This window comes from Babylonia areolata, chromosome 8 (assembly GCF_041734735.1).
Source record: "Babylonia areolata isolate BAREFJ2019XMU chromosome 8, ASM4173473v1, whole genome shotgun sequence".
Lineage (NCBI taxonomy): Eukaryota > Metazoa > Mollusca > Gastropoda > Neogastropoda > Buccinidae > Babylonia > Babylonia areolata.
In genome coordinates this window covers 30129126-30144836 of record NC_134883.1, presented here as the reverse complement: position 1 = coordinate 30144836, position 15711 = coordinate 30129126, and the positions used below count along the sequence as shown (strand labels likewise).

The window sequence follows — 15711 nt, the reverse complement described above, 5'->3', positions numbered from 1 at the left end:
GAGAAAGGAAAGGTATGAGATTACGTGTGTGTGTCTGTGTGTGTGTGTGTGTGAGAGAGAGAGAGAGAGGTAATGACAGTGTTTCATCTGCCAGTGGGGGTCTGGATTCAAATTCTGTGCTTACCCTTTTCCCCAAGTTTGATGGGAAAATCAATCTGAGTAAATAGTCATTCAGATTAGGTCATAAACCAAGGCCCTATGTGTGAATCAAAGTGTAGGTGTGGGTGTCCTCTTGATCAGAAACGTGACTCAAAAAAGGGGTGTTTTTTTTGTGTTTTTTTGTCACTGGTTTAATCCAAGATTCACACAAAGAAAATACAACAGTTTTATGATAACCATTCAAGCAGTTTAATGAAACATTCACCAAGTTTCTCAACGATCAATCTTTATCACAAAATAGTTGTCCACAAGAGTACAATGCAATGCAAGTAATGCTTCTGTCTGTCACAAAATGTCACTTAAGTGTGTATGGAAAACCAGGGAAGAGCTGAATTCTTGATTTTCAGACCTCATACTTCTTCATCAGACTCTCCACCTCAGATTCTGGATGATTTCCTTCAGCCTTCAGGTACTGGAAGAGTTCTTTAATACCTGTGAATAAAGAGAATGTGTAATGCAGCAACAGACTGTGGTTATCTCATTGTTTGAAACTTCACACGCTGCAGAAGACAAAGGCCTTAAAAACTGGGTCTGTCTGCGTTAGCCAGTGCTAGTTGCATCAAGGCTATGATCTAAGCAGAAAGTAATCACCATCAATATGCCAGATACTTAAAAGTTAAACTAACCAGTGAATGAATAAAAGAAAACTATCCGAAATAACCTTTGAAAAAAAGAAAAAAAACGTGACCAGCTCAGAATCCACAAAATGTCTGCACATACATGTTTGTGTCACTATGTGTGGACATGTGAGTATAACCTGTGTTTGTTTTATTTCACTTTTCATGGTCCTCTGACAGCAGAGAAACAATGGGTGAAAACATGGCTTTGACAGCTGACATGTTGATTTTATTTGTATGCTTTGTGATGTGGTTCACAATCAACATGAAACAATGGGTGAAAACTTGGCTTTGTTAGTTGACATGTTGATTTTATTTGTATGCTTTGTGATGTGGTTCACAATCAACATGGTTTCAGTTTGAAGGAGACATCACTATTCCACAGATACACCACAAAGATTAAAGAAAAAGAAGGGAAAAAAAGGCAGAAATCAGCAGATGACTGGCTAAAGTGCTGGTCAGTCAATCGACATGACATTCTTTCAAAATAATTTTGATTACCACCAATCACAGCCCGTTCATAAATAAACTGGAAAACCCACCCTCAATATTGTTGCTTTCATATATGCCTCCCTACGATCACACACTCACACATCCTCTTACCCTCTCCCCCCCATGTGTTTAACGCATCCCAACACAAATACAGCAGTGGAAAACAAAACCACAGTAAAAACCCACCTTGTTTCTCCTTGCTTGAAAAGAACATGACTGTTGTTGAGAACCTGTTGACTTCAGCCAGGCTCTTTAGCTGATGGAAGCAGTCATCATGGGCTCTGGAATACAGATGTGTCATGAATAATATTAAAAAAAGAATTATTTAGCATAAACTGGGTTTGAAGAATGGGTGATATCGTTTTATTATGATTGAATAAATTTCATTCTGCAGTTGGGAAAAAAACTTGGGTTCTAAAACTGGTTGCATTGAGAAGGGTTGTTTGAAACGACCAGATAACAATTTCAAATGGGGGGTGGGGTGGACAGAAACAGAGCAATTTGAAATGACAAAAGAACGCAGTCAACAGAAGAAAGCACAAAAAGGAGACAATAGACCCAAAAACACGAAAGAAAAAATGAAAACATAAGTGACATTAATGCATAAATGCCAACCCCTGACAAGTGTTTGTAGGAAAAATCAGGAAAATTGGTAGGAACATTTTGCATTTGGTAGGAACACTCGGACTCTGAGCCACATCAGCAAACATACATTTTATCAACAAAGCATACAAACACACCATAGCTTAATCTACTGGGCACACGCAACTTGAAACAACCACATTCTGTCTGTTCCGGCAAACGATTAAGCTGACTGGTCCAAACAATGCTGTTTCAATGTAAACATGCATGTGATTTGCTGAGCATCATCATGTGAGACCAAAGGTGGTAGTGACTGCCCTGGCCTCATGATCGATACGTCTAGAGTTTCTGGGTAATGTTACGACAGGAAAACATGTGACCATGCTATGTAGTCGAAAATGAACTTGATGGAACAATTTTGACGTTGGCGTAACGTTGGAACAAACTGCAATCGAGTATAACAAAATATGGAAAAAATCATAACAGTTGGCATCTCTGTTAATGGGAGGAGACAATAATAATTGTTTTTTGATCTGTCTTGCTTCTTTTCCCCCCCGAGATAGAACATACTACATCTCATCACCTCACCCATCCTTACCTGACATGATGTACAAGAACAAAGAAACAAAAAAATGCCCAAATACATTGATAGAGTGCTCAGTGGCCTGCCAGGGTCCAAACACATTGCAGGGCATCTGTGGTCACATCTCGTCTGCTCATTAAAACCAACCTATAACTTCTCAACAACAAAGAAGTCATTACTAAAATACAAACTCACAAATGGTGTTTCAAAAAAGACCCAGTGCAAGTATTCTTGGAATAAAAGACAAGGAATTAAACAAAAAATTCTACCTTACACACTTATGATACATTGGGACACTTAGATTTATCATTTTAAAAATCATACACACAAACTTGACATACATCTGGATATGCAGAATTGTTTTAAAAGAATTTGCAGTCACACAGAGACTAAATTATACATCTGGTTAATATACTCACGGTATACAATATGTCCGAATGGCTTCCACAATTTTAAGCAGCATTGACGCCTCCAGACTCTTGCCGAACAACTTGGCAAATAACGCAGGATCTATTCTCTGCAACACCAACACTGATATCAACAGGACAATAGCTGACAACAATGTATCATAATCCAATAATCTACAGACACGTGAACAGATCTACACAATTTAAGTGCACATTCAAACACACACATTTAAACTCTTACACTGCAATGCTTCAAACAACCAGCTAACAACAAGGAAAGTAAATAAACCATGTACAGACATGCTAAATGATTCACCCGTATACTGAAAAAACAAGGTTTATGTGACATGATATTTTATTTATTAAAGACCCTCCCCTAAAATGAAACCAGGCAAATGAGTTTGATATAATATCGCTCCAGTTAATGTATCTTGGAAACAAAAAAAGCCCACTCAAATTCAAAGAATATCTGGAATTTAAGTAAGGCCAAACATCACCAAAGAATGTGTTGGTTTCATGGAGGCATCAATCCGTTTGGACAAATCCATATATATATATCCTACATGAAATCTGCTGGGCAGATGTCTCACCAGGAGCATAACCTAGTGCACTTTGTCAGGCCTTGAGAAAAAAATGTACTTGCAGATCTGTAGTAAATATGACTTTATCTGAACGCAGTGACGTATCTTTGAGAAACTGAAACTGAGAAATGTTGGGGGCAATGTAAAGAGGATGGCTCACAGATGGAACACAACCCCACCACAGCCACAAACTTTTTTTTTTTACTGGACTGGGTGCTTGCCTTTGACATGAGACAACAGAGCAAAGCCTACTGTGTGCAGCATGCACCTAGCTTGAGCACAAGAAGAACACAGCAACCTGATAGTTGTCCCTGGCTACAGTCTGAACAAAATCAACTTTGGACATTGCATATTACTTGCTACCAATAAAACATCGTTAAGTCCTGGCTTTACTAACCAACAAAACTTAGAATTTTGTTTGTTTTGTTTGTCTTCCTTTTTTTTTTTTTTTTTTTTTTGATGGTTAGATATTTCTTGAATAACCTCCACATTTACTTTTCTTCTCAGCTAAATGAATGCTGAGTCAGTTAATTTCATATGTGAAACTGTACCACGCAATGGATTTGCTATACACATTGAGACAGGAAAATGTGTATACATACAATATGCAGAAACTACAAAAGAAAAAGAAATCAAGGGAAAAAAAAGAAAAAAAAAAGAAAAAAAGGATGGTGCTGCTCTGTGGTGACATGGCTGATGAGGGAGACAGGTTTGAATTTCACACAGAGAAACCTACCGTAAAGTTTGGTCTATAAGCTGTGACTTTTTCTCCCAGCTTCAACCTCTGTGGCTTATACAATGATGCGGCTTATTTGAGGATTTTAACAATGCCAGGAGTGTCGCGTTCTCGTCTATTCTTAGCTGCCCTTCCACTCACCAAAATCATGATTTCTGTCCATGAATTTTTGGATGAGCTACAGGTTAGTATGCTAACTGTTCACGTTTTAAAAATCAAAGCCTTCAGATCTGCATTCTGTTCCACTCTGCTCAGGTGCACACCCCTCATCATGCCAAAAACGCGACGTAATGCCTATGATGCAGCCTTCAAACTGAAGATGACAGTGCAAGCGACGAACCAGCAGCGACCTCTACCTTGCATTCATGTTCATCTAGTGAAAGTGAGGCTGAAGTCCGTGACAAGATGGCGGAGGAAGCTGTGCTGGTTCTCTTCAACTCGGACACTGAAGATGAAGATTTCAGTGAGCAGGATGACGTTGAATAAATGTGACTGTCCCTAAATTATGGATCTTATTTTCGTTGTGTTTATTTATTTTTTTGGGTGGCGCTAGCAGTATTTTTGCTTGCTTTTCTTTGTGTTGTTTCCGTTTGTGTTTATTTCATAACCTACAGTACTGACAGCTTTTCTGTAGTATCTGTATGTGTTCTGGTACCGGTAATAAGTGCGGCTTATAAGCCAGTGTGGCTTATGTGTGTATGAAGTTAAATTTTTTTCAAAATTTAGGGGGTGCGGCTTAAATGTGCTCAATAGACCAAACTTTACGGTATTCTTGGAACAAACTATTATTTTGTATGCAAACTGCACATTTTACACTCACACTACAAGGCCAAATAATGCATTACAATTCTATGCATTCCAATGGTGGTGTACTTGACCCTTATCTTCAACATGTCTTACAGAACACACCCACCCTGCAAACATCCCCCCCAAAACAGAACACAGATACCTAAATGACAACGTAAAATTAGTTGTGCACATAAAACCCCATCCACAGAAATGAGGCGAGCCGGAAAATTCAGCTCACAAAAATGGAAGAAAAGAATAATATTCAATAGTTAAGTAAGTTTACTGAGTCACACACATAATTATCCCAACAACATTGATTTTATATGACATCACACTGTAGCTTCCCTCCACCCTACCCCCATGATAATTCTGTCACAAATCATTATTCCTCACCATGAAATAAGTATAGAATGCCTCAAGATCATTCTTGAGAACTCTGAAATCGGTCTGGAACTGGTAAGAAGTTTGCGGAGGATCCCTCTCCAAGGTGGATGCGATAAAGCTCACCCCTTCTCTCGGGGATGAAGGCTTGGACGCTGATGACCCGTTGAGCAGTTTGCCTGAGGAGTCCCTCTTTTCTGACTTGGAAACAGCACTCTGTGCATTCACCTTGGAAGCAGCGTCTGCTTTCAAATTCGTCAAACACTGCTCTCCTTCTCCAGCATTTTCCAAGCGGCTCTGAGGTTCATCACGCACTGTGTCAGCTGAAGCCTTCTCACCGACCGGTTTCATGTCTTTGGCAAAAGCCTCGCCATTGTCACCGCTGGCCTTGACTGTGAATTTCTCAAACATCTCCCTGTCTTTGGCTTCCATTGCTTTCTTGGCACTGCTTTGTTTCGCTTCCACTCTGGCAATGGCTTCCTTCCTCTCCGTGTCTTCTTTCAGGCCAATCTCTTCAATCTCTATCCTTCTGAGGGGTTTCTGTGAACAGATTATTCCATATCAACTTGCTTATAACCTGTACACTTTGTGTGTATGTGTGTGTGTGTGTGTGTGTGTGTGTGTGTGTGTGTGTGTGTGTGTGTGTGTGTGTGTGTGTGTGTGTGTGAGTGTCTGGTAAACAACTGTTGGCACCCACTTGAATTCTTTAATGTGTGTTGATATGAAACAAATAACTTTATCTGTCCAAAACCTGTCATTTCTTTAAACACACACATACACACATGCACACACAATCACACACACATACATACACTTTGTTGTGCATAAAACCCACAATTCTACCTGGCTGAAACCATTCATGTTTTTAAACGCACTCACACACACACATAAAATCACATTTCACCCCGACACCAACGGCGCTACATAAAGAAGTGCAAGTAAGACTAAGAGTATAAATGTACACTTAAAAGAATGGCAACTAAGTTTTTGTTTTGGACGGTTGCATTTCTTTCTGAAATCTTCAGAGTTATCAATAGCCATGCTGCTCTTAATCAGACAGCTAAACCCAAAACAAACAACCCACAACAAAACTGTAAAGTACAGTCAAGTATTTCGGAATGAATACATGATCATTTTCAAACGTTACATACTGGGAGTGGGAAAATACTACTCACCAGCACTAACGGTACCTCTCGCTGGTCAGTCTCACTCTCACTCTCACCTTCGATCTCTGCTCAGGGGCCTTGTACACAGCCTTCACTTCGCTGGTCTGGCTCCTCTCCAGGGAGGTTGTCGAGGGCCTGGTGTCCTCTTTGTCCCTCTGTATGTCCTGACACGGCAAAGCAATGCGTTAGTCCCCGTACCAGTGATGGGTGCACTAGCTGAGTGGTCAAAGCGTTGGACTTCCAATCTAGTAGGAGTCCCGGGTTCGAATCTTGGTAACGGTTAAAAGGATGGAGAATTTTCCGATCTCCCAGGTCAACAACATATGTGCAGACCTGCTACTGTGCTAGTGCTTGATCCCCTTTCATGTGTATACATACGCACGCAGAAGATCAAATACGCATGTTAAAGATCCTGTAATCCATGTCAGCGTTATGGAAACAAGAACATACCCAGCATGTACACCCCCAAAAACAGAGTATGGCTTCCTACACAGTGGGGTAAATAACCAAAATGGTCATACACGTAAAATGTTACTTGTCTGTCTGAGTGTGTATGTGTGTGTGCCTGAAACCTTACTGAACGACACAGGAAATGAATCAACGCCCAATGGCAGCCGTCAGTCAGCTCTACCCAGGTAGGCAGCCTGTTGTGCAAATGGCCCCTCTGTTTGTAAAGTGCTTAGAGCTTGGTCTCTGACTGAGAATAGGCACAATATAAGTATCCAAATCGAATCAAATCAAATCAGTGCGTTCTGAGGCATGACCAGACTTTCTTTTGATTCAGCAGAGTCTGTGCCCGAGTTTATAATGTTCTTGTTCTCCTATTACAACAATTCTACAACCAACATCAACCTCCTGACGACTCCTGTCATGGTTGGTGCATGCCAGGTATTTTCATGTTTCCGTAGATTAATCTACTTGATACTTACATGGATTACAGGATCGTTAACATGTACACCTGACGTCGTATGTATTGGTACCGGTTCTGTGAGTGGCAGCATGTGTAGGTGGTGTCAATATGTGTGTGTGTGTGTGTGTGTGTGTGTGTGTGTGTGTGTGTGTGTGTGTGTGTGTGTGTGTGTGTGTGTGTGTGTGTGCAGAGTGGTATATGTGAGTACATATGTAGTGTGTTTGGAAAGAGGAGGAAGCAAAAACAGATAATGAGATTATTGATATAGTATATACATATAATGGATTACAAAACCAAACAGGTTATTATTACAATATAAATCATAATGGATAACACACACGCACACACACACACACACTCACACAAATGAACACACACCTTGAACATTTTCATCAGGTGTCAACTATCACCATATAACAAAAAAACCAAAACAAACTGTATGGCACACACACACACACACACACAAACACACACACACACACACACACACACATTCATACAAAAGAAATTGCACTTTGCTGCAAATTAAGTCATCAGCTACCAACAATTACCACAAAAAGACAACATCACACACACACACACAAGAAAATGCACCTTGCTGCTCATTAATCATCAGCTACCAACAATCACCACAAAAAGACAACATGGTGTTTTCACACACACACACACACACACACACACACACACAAAATAAAATGCGCCTAGCTGCCCATTAGTCATCAGCTACCAACAATCACCACAAAAAGACAACATCACACACACACACACACGAAACTACAAAAAAGAAAACGCACCTTGCTCAATCATCAGCCACCAAAAATCACCATGAAAAAAGCAACAACAACTGCATGACATTCACACACACACACAAACAAACAAGCAAGAAAACAACAACAAAAAACCAAAACAAAAACCCCCACTGACCTTCTTAAGCCTGTCCACTTCAGTCTGAGCCTGCTTATTGTTGGGCTCCAGCTGCAGCACTCGCTCATAATCCTCCAGCGCCGGTGCCAGATGCTGCAGCCCCACCCTGGCAGCAGCACGCCGCAAGTAGGCTTTCACGTACAGGGGGTCCAGCATTATCGCAGTGGAGCAGTCCAGTTCTGCTGCTGCATACCTGTCGGGAGACAGCATCACAGGGGCTGATGAACGCTTTCGCTGCCACGTTTTTTGTGTGTGAGAAAAACACTGCTCCCCAGCGCCAGATATTTTAGACTCAGTGCTCGGAGTCACACGGGTTCGGTTCATGTCAAAAACAACACAGCAGTTTTTGTGTGACAAACACTCCTCAGCGCCAGATATTTTAGATTCAAAGCTCTCATCAGTCACATGGGTTCGGCTCATGTCAAAAACCACACAGCTGACTTGATGACTTCAAACTTGGTCAAGGGGGTGGAGGGCCCCTAAATGTTGACTACAGTCGCCTGTGGTAGTGAACTGTCTAGTTGACCAAAGTCCCAAACAGCAGCGAAACAGTTAAAAGAAACGAAGATGGAAAAAAAATAACAATCCCCTTTCTTTTTCTTTTCAATCAGAAACCTTTTTTTTTTTAAATTACAGTACTCATTGATAAGTGTGTTTCATTTTATCTTAAAATGTAATTTTTGTTTTCTTACCTAAATGTTTTCTTTTAACATGATAGTTAATATGTATGCTGTGATCAAGGAAGGGTGTGCCAGTTGCTCATTCAGTTTTTTTTTTGTTTTTTTTGTTTTATCTGTTGATGAGCATTTGTCTTTTTAAATGTTATTATTATCTTACTGAATATTCTCCTTTTTATAATGATTGAAACGTACACAAATGCGCGCGCATGCGCGCACGCTCAACACGCAGGCGCGTGCGCACACACAAAACGATGCATGCACACGCACAGGCACACACGCAACACACACAGTTGTTACACTCTGAATGTAATAGTATCTTACCCACATGTTTTTCTTTTTACATGATAATTGATGTGTACATGGTGATAAGTGAAGGGTGTGTTTTGCTGACGGGCATTTCATTTTATTTCATTTTATTTTAAGTGAGCCTAAAGAAAATTTTCTGTTTTTGGTTGAAGCAGATAATAAAGTATTCTGAATTTGAATTGAATTGAATTGAAAACAAATAAGTGGGGCGCCCACCATTCTCAATCAGCCGTTGGGGGCCCTCTTCCCAATTCTGGGCCGTGACATGAATGCTTATTTCATTGGGATTAAAATATCATAGTCAGAAAACAAACATTTGTCATATCAAAAAACCAAGCAAAAAACCAGCACAAACCCCCACAAACTACAAATATCTATAATTTCTTATCTGAACAATACTTTACAGAAACTGCTTACAAATCTTAAACATCAGGAACAGGACTGTGGTTATCTCGTTCTTGTACCAAATAACCTTTTGGCATTCCAAAAAGTAAAGATCTCAAATGGATTACTAGAATACGTTTTATTAAAGATAGTTATGTTCAAGTTGAGTTTGTCACTGGAGGTTCAGAATGCAAATCAAATGCGTCTTTGTGTGCATGTGTGAGCGCACATGTGCATGCGTGCGTGCATCACAATGTATATGAAAATACAAAAGTGTATCTGCCCATCTTAGTGTGTGCAAACGATGAGTGCATGTATGCATGAACATACTTGTTAGTGTATGTTACTTATGTTTGCGAGTGTTTATATATATATATATATATATATATATACATAGAATGTGTCAACACCACAATCATTTATCATAGATGAGGCGGAGAGAAAGGAAACACCTGAGCTGAACTGTTCAGTCTTATTCTTACTTTTCCATCTTGATGAGGGCCAAGGCACGGTTTGCTGGAAGCAAGGCATTGGTAGGGTCCAGCCCAATGCCACGAGTGTAGCACTCCACAGCCACCTCAAACGCTCCAGCTGACAGGTGGGAGTTGCCCTGTGCAATCACACCAAAGCAAAACACACACACACACACACACACACACACCTGTATGAATGATGATGTATATAACTAAAATCACTTAAGAGTAGAAAGACATGAAATTGAATACCACTTCTACTCATGTATATATATATATATATATATATATATATATATATATATATATATATATATATAGAGAGAGAGAGAGAGAGAGAGAGAGAGAGAGAATGTGTGTGTGTGTGTGTATGTGTGTGTGTGTGTGTGTGTGTGTGTGTGTGTGTGCAAATAACAAGTTCACACAGACACACACACACACACACACACACTCTCTCTCTCTCTCTCTTTCATTAACACACTATGATTACTCATGTATATATACATATATGTTAATAAAAAGTTACACAAACACACACACACATGCACACACTCACACAAACACACGCACACACACACAAAAACGCACACTCATAACACACTGAACTATTTGCTGTATAGGTAATAATCAACTTACTGTGTTCTTCTCCTCATTGGCTAAATGTTTCTTCCTCTCTGCTTCCCACTCTTCATCAGTTTCATACTCTGAAGATGACTTCTTGTTTTCTCCATCAATATCTTCAAGAGCTTTGTCCTGGAATGCACAAACTATCTTATGACCTATACAATACATCCAACATGTTTCACCATCTGACATGCAGATATGAATTATCAGTGTCAAGATTATAAACTAAAGATATACTGACTGAGAGAAGGCAAAGATAAGCAGTTTCTGACAAAAGAAACAATTTTTTTTAAAAAAAAGGAAAGTATATTGGTTCTGAGTTCAATTTTGTTTTGTTTCATTCTTTTTCACAAATGGCATATAACAGGAGTTCTCAATCATCCTTATCACAACATATGAAGATTTTTATGTAGTCTGCAACAGACTGGAATCACTACATAATCAATATTTCATAATTACCACATACAAATGTGCTAACACACGATATCTTGTAGTGAGTAATGCTTCAAGATGAGTATCAAAATCAATGTAGTGGTAAGCTCCTCTTCAGTTCTGAACAACGAGTCATTTGCAAGCACAATCGCAAACCCCAAATACAACCAACTTTAGATCTATCGCTGAGCATGCAAGTCTGGAGCATGGAGTAGGTTTCCATCCCAAAAGACCATCCCGATAGTAGGTTAAACTATAGCCAACAGTCAACCGTAGACTGGGTCTCAAGCAGTTGGATAGTCCCTTTTCTCCACCACAGTGAAGTACAGTCAAAGAGACCTGATCTCCGCTGCCATTGAACTAATACTGATAAGAATGGGAAAACATTGCTAGGAACTGTGTCTGGTGTACTTTGAAGGAAGATCAACTCGAATCAAAGCAAGTTGAGGAAACTGTTCAAACACACAGCTGGTTAAAGAAAAGGCAGTGTAGAACTGCACACACTGCTGCCACTCCAGCTCCCTCAACGTTTTAGTAATTTCATAATTCTCTGAGCAGTATCATATCACTATTTTGTCGCAACAGATTTCTCTGTGTGAATCTGGTCTGCTCTCCTCAGGGTGAGTGTGTCACTACAGTGCAGTGTTGCTCATGAATACATACTTTATGCACTTAAGATACAGATACAATTATACAGATATATATATATTCCCCCCCCCCCCCCCCCCCCTGCCTGTAAGTGTATAATTTGTTTTCCTATCAAAGTGGATTTTTCTACAGAATTTGGCCAGGGACAATCCTTTGCTGCTGTGGGTTCTTTTATGTGTGCTAACGTCATGCAACATACAGGACCTTGGTTTACAGTCTCATCCAAATGACTAGCATCCAGACCACCACTCAAGCTAGTCAAGGTCTAGTGGAGTGGGAGAAAACTGCAGAGTGTGGGATTCGATCCCGTGTGCTTAGATTCTCTTGCTTCCAAGGCAGATGCATTACCACTAAGCCACAACACCACCTTTAAACTGCCGTTACAGCACTGGGACTGTTCAGCCACTATTTACGCTGGTCAAAATCCACAGTGTGATCACTAACGTACAGACTCAGTCCACTGTCTTGTGATAATGGCAGAGATTTTGACTTTTTTTTTTCCCCCTATCCATATAAATCATGAATGTTTTTGGCACTGAACAACTATGCTTCACTCTGCTTCAGTCGGTATGAAAATACTTCCTCTATCAATGAACTGCAGAGTCACACACACTAACTGTAACACAAACGCATTGATCCAAGCCACACATTACACACTAAAGCCCACTTACACACATATATATATATACGTATACATGTCAACATGGGAGTTGAAGCCCATGAATGTGGAAGATGAGGAAGAAGAAGAAGAGAAAGGTAAACTACAAGAGGAATTTCAACACCCAAACCTATTTTCAAATTTGGAATATATTTGAATAATAACAACCACCAGTGCACCGGTGTAATCAACTGACAGTAATACGGTATTTCTCACTGGACTATAATGAATAAACAATTCATTCATTCAATCACTGGAGAGGGTACTCATCATTACATGAAATTTTTACATAACATTTTGCACTAATGACTATGGCCCAGTGTCACTCACCACATCAAATTTATCCCAAGCTCTGAAGTCAAAGCCACTGATTCTCTTTTTGTCAGCTGGCTGCTCTGGTTTCTTTCTTCGTTTCTTCTTCAGCTTCTTTTTATCAAGGCTGTTTCTCACTGGTGGTAAATTCTGAAAGCACAATATGATGAGTATCAAATTGTACTGCACTGAACTGTGATTTGTAATAGCATTGTTAAAACAATAAGAGAAAAAAATAAATAAAGATTTCTTTTTCTTTTTTTTTTTAAAGAAGAAGAAGAAAATATATACATATATATATATATATACCAAATGTTGTATTACCTTCTTTAGTTTTTACTTCATTATTTCTTGAGACAACAGAATTCTCAGTCTCAGGTCAGTATGAAACTTTGGCTACATTGCCCAGGGTTGTACATCCACTTGCAGAATAGGACAAAAGCAATGTCCTTAATCACCCAAACATAATCCAGAACTGGTTACTGTCCCCTTCACACCAAAATGAATGGGACATTAAAACTAATCAGTCAACACATTTTCCAAGTCAAACCAGAACGTATTAGTCAGTTATAACTAGTTACATTTAAAATGGGTGAAAAGCTCCCAACATACAGTTATTAAGTAGTTAATAATGGCTGCATGGTGTTATCAGAGGATGACTAAATAAATCAACATCATAAATAATACAATTGAACAAAGTAGTATCACTCAATTGATACAAATCAACAATGTATGATTAAATAAATCAACATCATAAATGATACAACTGAAAAAAGTAGTATCACTCAACTGATACAAATCAACAATGTATCATTATCACTCAATATCAGTATGTTAAAAAACACTCCTGTACAAGTTTGTAAACTGTGAAGGACTGACTTGTAACATGAGTTTGTTACACTAAATATCCCAGCTAACAAAGAAACATGTCAGACAATGAACCCATGGACTAAAGTAATTAATACTTAATAACAGGATACTATGTCCTCATCAGAAATGGAATGATCTCACCATAAAACAGTGTTGCCTTTTTATTTTCATTCACTTGCAGTGTCTTTCCATTTTTACTGACTCAAAATGTGTGTGTGTGAGTGCATGTGTGTGTGTGTGTGTGTGTGTGTGTGTGTGTGTGTGTGTGTGTGTGTGTGTGTGTGTGTGTAGTGTGTGTGTGTGGGGGGGGTGGGGGTGTTTGTGTGCCCATGTGTGTGAGTGCATGTGTCATATCACAATAATCTAATATTATGATATGCTGTACTAATACACAGTAACAGTTACTGGATTGTCAGGTGGTTGCACACAGTCAATTACTCATCGAACTGAAATAATTAACTCATTTAATTACATGTATTCTTATACATCATGCAGCGATTATTAAAAGTTCTACTTAATATAACTGTATGTTGCGAACTTTTCACCCATTCACCCATTCTAAATGTAACCATTTCTATCCTATTGGCATTAAATTTCTACTATAGTGACAAAATCACATAATGACAACAACAAGTCGCCCAGGTCAGTTCACCAAAGCTGTTCAGTATAGTGTTTAGTGTTATGGAGTACCTTGAGACTGAGACTAGTGAGTCGCTGATAAATAAATGAAGAAGAAGAAGAAGAGGAACAAACTGACAACAACAAAAAACAACATTAATAATAATAATAATAATAATTGTTATTATCGTCATTATTGCACACACACACACACACACACACACACACACAGAGGGAGAGAGAGAGACTGAGAAAGAGCAAACCGTGGGATCATCCGCTTTCTTATTCAGTAGATCTTTTTCCTTTGTTTTCATTTCATCCTCCCAGTTGCCGAGGTCGGACAGAAAATCTTGTAAATCCTGCTGATTCTGTCTTAGTTGTCGATGAAGACCGAACATTTTCTCTTCGTGCGGAGAAACAGCCATTGTGACGTTTAGAAACTAAAAACCTGGAGATTCTATATGGACAGAAAACTTCCAAAACGTGACAGTTGCTAAGGAAGGTTCCAGCACATTGCTCAAGTGCGTATGGGCGCAGACATGTTTCGACATCAAGAGTTGTCTCTCCTTAGGACGGTTGCACCCACGTCCGTTCCCAAGTTTGTCTTTTAGTCGGAACAGGAACTATTAAAAAAAAAAAAAAGTTTATTCGAGTGCAATTCTTCTGTTTTAATCTTCTCCGTGCGATCAGTACCTGTTTCCCCTCTCTCCTCCTTTCTTTGTTATGTTGTTAAGTTGTCTTTAATCCTCCCATTGTCAGCTGCAGTATCTTACAAGTTTGCTGCAAACACAATGCCTCTCAAAAGGCTATGTTCAGCACTGAAAAAGAGTCGTCTGACATTTTTGTGTGATGGTCAATTGCACGGCTCTAGTATAGTTTATATTGGCAATATATACTTACTTGTACCAGCTGCAGCAATGGTGTTATGTTCTATAGTATGATTATTCATTGCGCATTCAGTATAAATTTATAACATGTGATGTAAAATCTCTGAGAACAAGCATACAAAAAGAAGCAGGAAACAAGTCAAAAGTATGGTTTTGAACATTCTGGGCAATACATACCTTCATTGGGGAATTTAAAAAACAAACAAACAAAACCCCTCTATACATACACACACATATTTTACCATCATAATTCGGAACTGCATATTGAATTGCAGTGTAACGGGCACAATAGCCAAGTGTTGGACTTTAAATCTGAGTGTCCCAGGTTCGAATCTTGGTAACTGTGGCTGGTGGGTAAAGAGTGAAGATTTTTCCGATCTTCCAGGTCAACAAATGTGCAGACCTGCTAGTGCCTGAACCCCCTTCGTGTGTATACACAAGCAGAAAATCAAATATGCATGTTAAAGATCCTGTAATCCATGTCAGCATTCG

The 15711-nt window shown here is 39.3% G+C and overlaps 1 protein-coding gene across 1 annotated transcript; it reads right to left on the bottom strand.

The window, feature by feature from the left end:
• Positions 1-63: 63 nt before the first annotated feature.
• On the bottom strand, positions 64-14882 carry LOC143284723 (RNA polymerase II-associated protein 3-like). The gene is made up of 10 exons (XM_076591666.1): positions 14596-14882; positions 12863-12994; positions 10807-10923; positions 10180-10307; positions 8328-8520; positions 6550-6657; positions 5340-5867; positions 2853-2950; positions 1455-1549; positions 64-591 (listed from the first exon to the last, which is right to left on the bottom strand). Exons 1-10 carry the CDS (start codon positions 14755-14757, stop codon positions 503-505), a joined length of 1650 nt encoding a protein of 549 aa, XP_076447781.1. The 5' UTR covers positions 14758-14882; the 3' UTR covers positions 64-502.
• Between the last annotated feature and the right edge of the window lie 829 nt (positions 14883-15711).